A 5,334-nucleotide genomic window follows, 5' to 3' on the forward strand; every position below is an offset into this window, starting at 1 on the left:
GCCTCGGCCCGATCGCCGGCCTTGGTTTTTCCTCGCCCCCTCGCCCCCTCGCCCCTCGCCCCGTTGGGCCGATCGCAGCTCGCTCCTGCAACTGGTGCGCCCGGCGCTGGTGGCCGCGTCCCAAAACCCCACGGCATCCATCGATGCCTGCCTCGACCGGCTGGACTGGGTCATGGTAGTGGCGGGGATGCGCGCGGCCGCCGGGCGCCCGGTCGGCCGGGATGCCCTGCAGCGGCGCGCCGGCTTCCTGCTGGCCTCGCTGCTGGCCGCCCTGCGGTCGGGAGGCTGACCCGACCGTTGGCATTTGCCCATGCGTGAGCCCGGGCCACAATAGACGTAGATTGCGGCGTTCAACCGCGAGCGCGCGCGCGCGCGCGGATCCGCGCTTCGTGTCCCACGCGTGGGGGGGGGGGGGGGGGCGGGGGGCTGGTGTGCGCGGGCCGAGGGCCGGTGTGCGCAGGCCGAGAGCTGGTGCGCGCGGGCCGAGAGCTGGCGCGCTCCCGGGCACTGGCACAGGGCAGTGTCGCCCACATGAAGAGGGCCCGGGCCGGGGCCCCAGTGGCCAGGAGACGAGTGTAAGCCGCCCCCCTCCCTCGCCCCCCGCATACTGCACACACTTTGACGCACAGCCGAACGCCTCTTCCCGCGACCGTCCTCCTACGCGTGGGACATTCCGCCGCTCCTCTCTCTCTCTCTCCCTCCCTCCCTCCCTCCCCTTCTCTCCCCTGTCATTCCCAGTGCGACACACCCGCCCGGGTGCAAACCACACACTCGCGGCACGCATCCCTGAGCGCCAAGCCCAGGCCACGATGGCAACAATGGACTTTGAGGACCCGCCCTTGAGCTCGGACGAGGAGATCGTCGATGTCCGACAGTATGGCCGGCCGGCGGACGGGCTGATGGATGCTGTCCAGCGCTTCTCCGAGAAGGACAACCCGGTGCTCGCTGCCGGCGGGCCCGCCCAGACGGCTGCGCTTGCCACGCTCGATGACCATGCCGATGGCCCGGGCGACACCTCAGCCAGCCCGGCCATGAGTGATCGCGTGCGCGAGGCGCTGAGCCGAGCCCGCCAGGCAAATGCCTTCCTGGACTCGATGCGCGAGGAAGGGGTCCTGCCGCCGCGCCGCCCGGCCGTCGCCGAGGAGGACAGCCAGGCCGAGGTGGCATCCCCATCTGAGCCCGAGCCCGAGCCCCAGCCCGAACCCGAACCCGAGCTCGAGCCCGAGCTGCCGGCCAAGGCTCCGAAGACTTGTGAATGTGACGCCAAGTCGGCCGCGCAGGCCCCCTCGCTTGAGGATGTCGGGGACTTCTCGGACCTGGAGCTCGAGCTGGGCAACTACTACGAGGACGATCTGGCGCCTGTGGACTCGGATTCCGAGGCATCGAGCGGCTCCTCCCCCTCAGCCCGGCAGTGCCTGGCCGACTGTGTGCGCCTGTCGCGGGAGCTCCGGTCGCTGCAGCTGCCGGCCCTGCGCGACGCCAGTGGCTTTGCCTTTCACCCGTGCCCGGAGCTGGACGTGCGAGCCCTGGCTTCGGAGACCGACCGCGGGGCGGCCATTCGTCGAGCCCTCGGCCAGGCGGCCGTTGGCCATACGCCGCTGGTGGTGCGCGGCGCCCTGGACCACGCGCCAGCCGTGGCCCTCTGGCGCTCGTGGGACTATGTGCTGGATCGCATTGGCCGGGACACCCGGGTGACCGTCAGCGTGACGCCCAACGGCCGGGCGGATGGGCCGGTGCGGCCGGCGGCCGCGCGCGCGCGCGGCTGGCTCGATGCCAGCCAGACCCCCGGCAACACCGACGGAGCGGCCGGCGACCCGGCATGGCTGTTCATCACCCCCCACGAGCAGACCATCACTCTGGGCGAATTGCGCGAGCGCCTGCGTGCCGGGCGTGCGCGTGTGGCCGCCACGCGCGATCGGATCGGCCTCTCGCGGAGCTTCATCGCCGACGGGCAGGTGGAGCTGCCGGCAGATTGGGCCCTGCTGCCGGATGACGAGGTGTACTATGTCCAGCTGCAGAATGGCAACATTGCCTCGATGCCGGAGCCCGGGCCCGCCGAGGGCGAGCAGACGCCGGGCCACACGACCGGCGAATGGGCGCGCATGATCGGCGACGTGCCGACATCGCTGGACTTCATGGTGGACGTGTTCGGTGCGTCGAGAGCCGCCCGCGGCTGGGCTGGCTTCTGCCTGGTGCCTGGTGCCCGGTGCCTGGTGCCTGCCCAGGCGCATGCGTGTGCATTCTCATGAACACGCCGCGCGGGGCCATGCGCAGGCGCTCTCGGCCGCGTTGTGTGCTCCACCTGTGCGAGATGCGAGAAGACTAACGGTGTGACGGGTCCCTGCTCTCTTCTTTTTCTCCGCCACCGCCGCCGCCGCCGCCGCCGCCGTGGCCTTTCTCCGCTGCCCTGCTGCCGGCTGTCGCCAACGCCCAGGCACCGAGCCCGAGGTGGTGAACCTCTGGCTCGGGGATGCCCGCGCGCAAACCAGCATCCACGGCGACCCGTATGAGAATGCCTACTCGGTGATCACCGGGCAGAAGACCTTCTGGCTGTATCCGCCGGTGGATGCGGCCTTCATGCGCGAGCGCGCCTGCCAGGGCGCGGTTTTCGCCCCGAAGGACAGCCAGCCGGATGGGGGGCCATCTGCGGGCCCCGACGGCGGGGCCTGCCGGGCCTTCGGCATCCGGCCGGCCGAAGAGTCCTCCACCAGCTGGGTGACCTTCGACCCGTGGGTGACCCTGCCGCGGCCGCTGGCGCGCAACCCGGCGCACTATGTCCCGGCCCCCGTGCTGGCGACCCTCCTCCCGGGGGACCTGCTCTACCTGCCTGCCCTGTGGTACCATGGTGTCCAGCAGGATGGCTTCCCGGGGGGCGCCGCCGAGGCCGGCCAGGCCCCCGACCAGGTGCCGCAAGATGCCCTCGGTCCCGATGGGACCTGCATCGCGGTGAACTGGTGGCAGCCCGCCAGTGTGGACTCGCGCTGGGCGCATGCGCGTGCGGCCAAGGTCCAGGCACGCCGGGCCGGGCGGTGAGGGGGAGGGGAGGATGGCGCGCGGCGGGTCCTCCCCTCCTGCCCTCCCCCCCCCTCCTCCCTGGGGGGCCGGCGTGGAGCCGCCGGAATAGACACCTGTGCGCGGTGGCCGCCCTCTCTCGGGCCGGCCGCGCTCAGCCACACATGGATGGGGAGAGACGCGCAATCGGGGCACAGCCATGCCCCCGGGGCCGGGCAGAGGGGTGGCCGGGAAGAGGGGCGGCCGGGCGGGCAGAGGGGCGGCCGGGCGGGCAGAGGGGCAGCCGGGGTGCTCGGGCGGCCGGGCGGCCTGGCAGAGGGGCGCCGGGGGGCTCGGGCGGCCAGTCGGCCGGTCGGCTGTCCGAGCGCAGGGGCAAATGCCACCGAGGCGAGGACAGGGAGACGGCCACGCCCGGATTACGTTGGCATCAGGGGGAAAGTTGTATTGGCGAGCGCGCCCGCGCCCCGCTTAGCCATGAATCCATGCCCCGTGGGTGCGTGCGATGTGTCTTGCGGCGCGGGGTGCGCGGCGCAGGCCGCATTGTCACCGGCTACCATTCCCGCCCGACACCGGGGGGACCGGCCGGCGCCCAGACGCGCGCACCGAGCCCCCGCGCCCGCCCGGGATCCGGTCCCACGCCGGGACCGACGGGGGGGGGGGTGCAGGGGCTTGGGCCAAGAGTGGCCCCGGGCGTCTGTCTCGCTCTCTCTCTCTCTCTCTCTCTTGCCTGCTTTATTTCTGCCTCCTGCCCCCCCCCGGGGGGGGGGGGGGGGTCGACCGGGCTAACGTGTCGTGCGAGCACGTCAGCCTCGAGGAGCCTCCCCCCGGCCCCCGGCAGAGGCGCTCCGGTTCCGGCGCAGGCACAGAGCCGGAGGCGAGGGGGGGCCCGGCTTGACTCGTCCCAGAGGCTGCAAGGCGGTGCCCGGTTTCCCCGGCGGGCTGGGCCCGGCGAAAAGGCCGGGCGGCTCCCCCGGGGCAGGACAATTGTCCCATCGGGAAACAAGCCCGGCGAAATGCCGAGACCCCGCCCTCGGAGCCGGCTCCGAGGGCGGGGGGTGATCGAACACTGGCAAGTGGTGAGCGGTCATTGGTCATTGGGGGGGAAAAATCCGCGCACGCCCCGGGAGCCAGCTCTCCCTGCATGCCGCGGGGGCGGGCGGGGCGGGCCCCGCTGGGCGCCGGCCGCTCCGGGGACCGGCTAGCACCGGTGACCGATCGACGGTGCAGGCGCCCCCCGCCGGGGAGCGCAAAGAACCCGGCCAAGCCTGTCACAGACCGAGCAGGCCGCGGCCGGGCTGGGGCGGGGGCGGGGGCGGGGGGGCATGCCGGACCCCGCAAACGGGCAATCGCCGCCAACAGCGCGCCCGGCCGCACAATAAGACCGATCTCGGGCCCGGCCAGGGGGGGGGGGCGGAAAAATGACCGCTTTCCTTCGAGCAGTTTCCGAGAAGAAGGGCGACAATTGTTTTCCGCAGATGCACGCCATCCCGCGACGACGCTGCAGCGGCATTCCCGGCCATCCCTGCCTCCCCCCCGAGCAGAAGGACGCCCGGGCGGCGGAATGGCACACGGGACGTCCACCAGCCGGGGCGGTCAAACGCCCGGCAACGCGGGACGCCTCGCGGTCCCGGGGACACCGCGTCCTCCTCGCTGGCCCGTTTCCGGCTCGGGCCGGCCTTCGGGCCCCGAGCGGGGGGGGGGGGCGACCTGCCACAGGGCGGCGATGGACCGCCTCCAGCGGCCGGGCCCAGAGGACGCAGCGCAAGCCCGCCCGCCCCTCGCGCCGGGGAGTTGCAGCCCCCTCGTACGCGCACGACATGCGCATCTGCCCCCCGCGGCAGGCCGCTTTTCCGTCCGGAGCGGGAACCACCGGCAAGTCGAGGTTCCGCCCCCGGCCGCGCTGATCATCACCGCGGCCGGGGCGGGGAGGGGCCAGGCGTGGAGATGGTATTCGGTGACCATTCCAGGCCACGCGAAGAGGGGCCGAGGGGGGGGGGGGCTGTTCGCCGGGCCGGCCTCTCTGCGCCAATACCGCCCTGCTCCCCCGGCAGGCCTGTGTCCTCCCCGGCGGTTCCGTGGAAATCCGCCCCCGGCCCGGGACGCGCCCCCCCCCCCCCCCCCCCCATCATCATTGTGGGGGGCGTGAGGGGCCCGCGCGCGATGTAGAGCGGGATATGACCGTCCCGCCGGGAACGTCGGGCCCGGGGAGCAGGCCCGCCGGCCCGGGGAACCGGGCCATGTATGGTAACAAATCTACAGCCGCATACTTTGGCGGCAAATATCTTATGTTCGCTTTTCCGGGCTTTTATTCCCCCCCCCCCC

At 72.9% G+C, this 5,334-nt stretch overlaps 2 protein-coding genes across 2 annotated transcripts in view; both read left to right on the top strand.

Annotated features, from left to right (window-relative positions):
- H696_04728 (hypothetical protein) overlaps positions 1–289 on the top strand; it is a gene marked incomplete at both ends in the record, with an annotated part of 7,944 nt that extends 7,655 nt beyond the window's left edge. The window contains one exon of the mRNA XM_009498591.1: positions 79–289. Coding sequence (XP_009496866.1) covers positions 79–289 — 211 coding nt within the window. The remainder of the gene's footprint in view (positions 1–78) is intronic.
- Positions 290–692: 403 nt separating this feature from the next.
- H696_04729 (hypothetical protein) lies at positions 693–3,187 on the top strand. Its single transcript, XM_009498592.1, has 2 exons — positions 693–2,151; positions 2,435–3,187. The coding sequence occupies exons 1-2, from the start codon at positions 810–812 to the stop codon at positions 3,031–3,033; spliced, it is 1,941 nt and encodes a 646-aa protein (XP_009496867.1). The 5' UTR covers positions 693–809; the 3' UTR covers positions 3,034–3,187.
- Positions 3,188–5,334: the final 2,147 nt, after the last annotated feature.

Source organism: Fonticula alba (assembly GCF_000388065.1).
Source record: "Fonticula alba strain ATCC 38817 unplaced genomic scaffold supercont2.8, whole genome shotgun sequence".
Classification (NCBI taxonomy): domain Eukaryota; order Rotosphaerida; family Fonticulaceae; genus Fonticula; species Fonticula alba.

Bases quoted from the DNA above. Each gene is read 5' to 3' on its own strand.
- H696_04729 (XM_009498592.1), top strand. From the start codon at position 810: ATGGCAACAATGGACTTTGAGGACCCGCCCTTGAGCTCGGACGAGGAG. The intron at 2,152-2,434 runs GTGCGTCGAGAG...GCCAACGCCCAG, and splicing joins CTTCATGGTGGACGTGTTCG to GCACCGAGCCCGAGGTGGTG.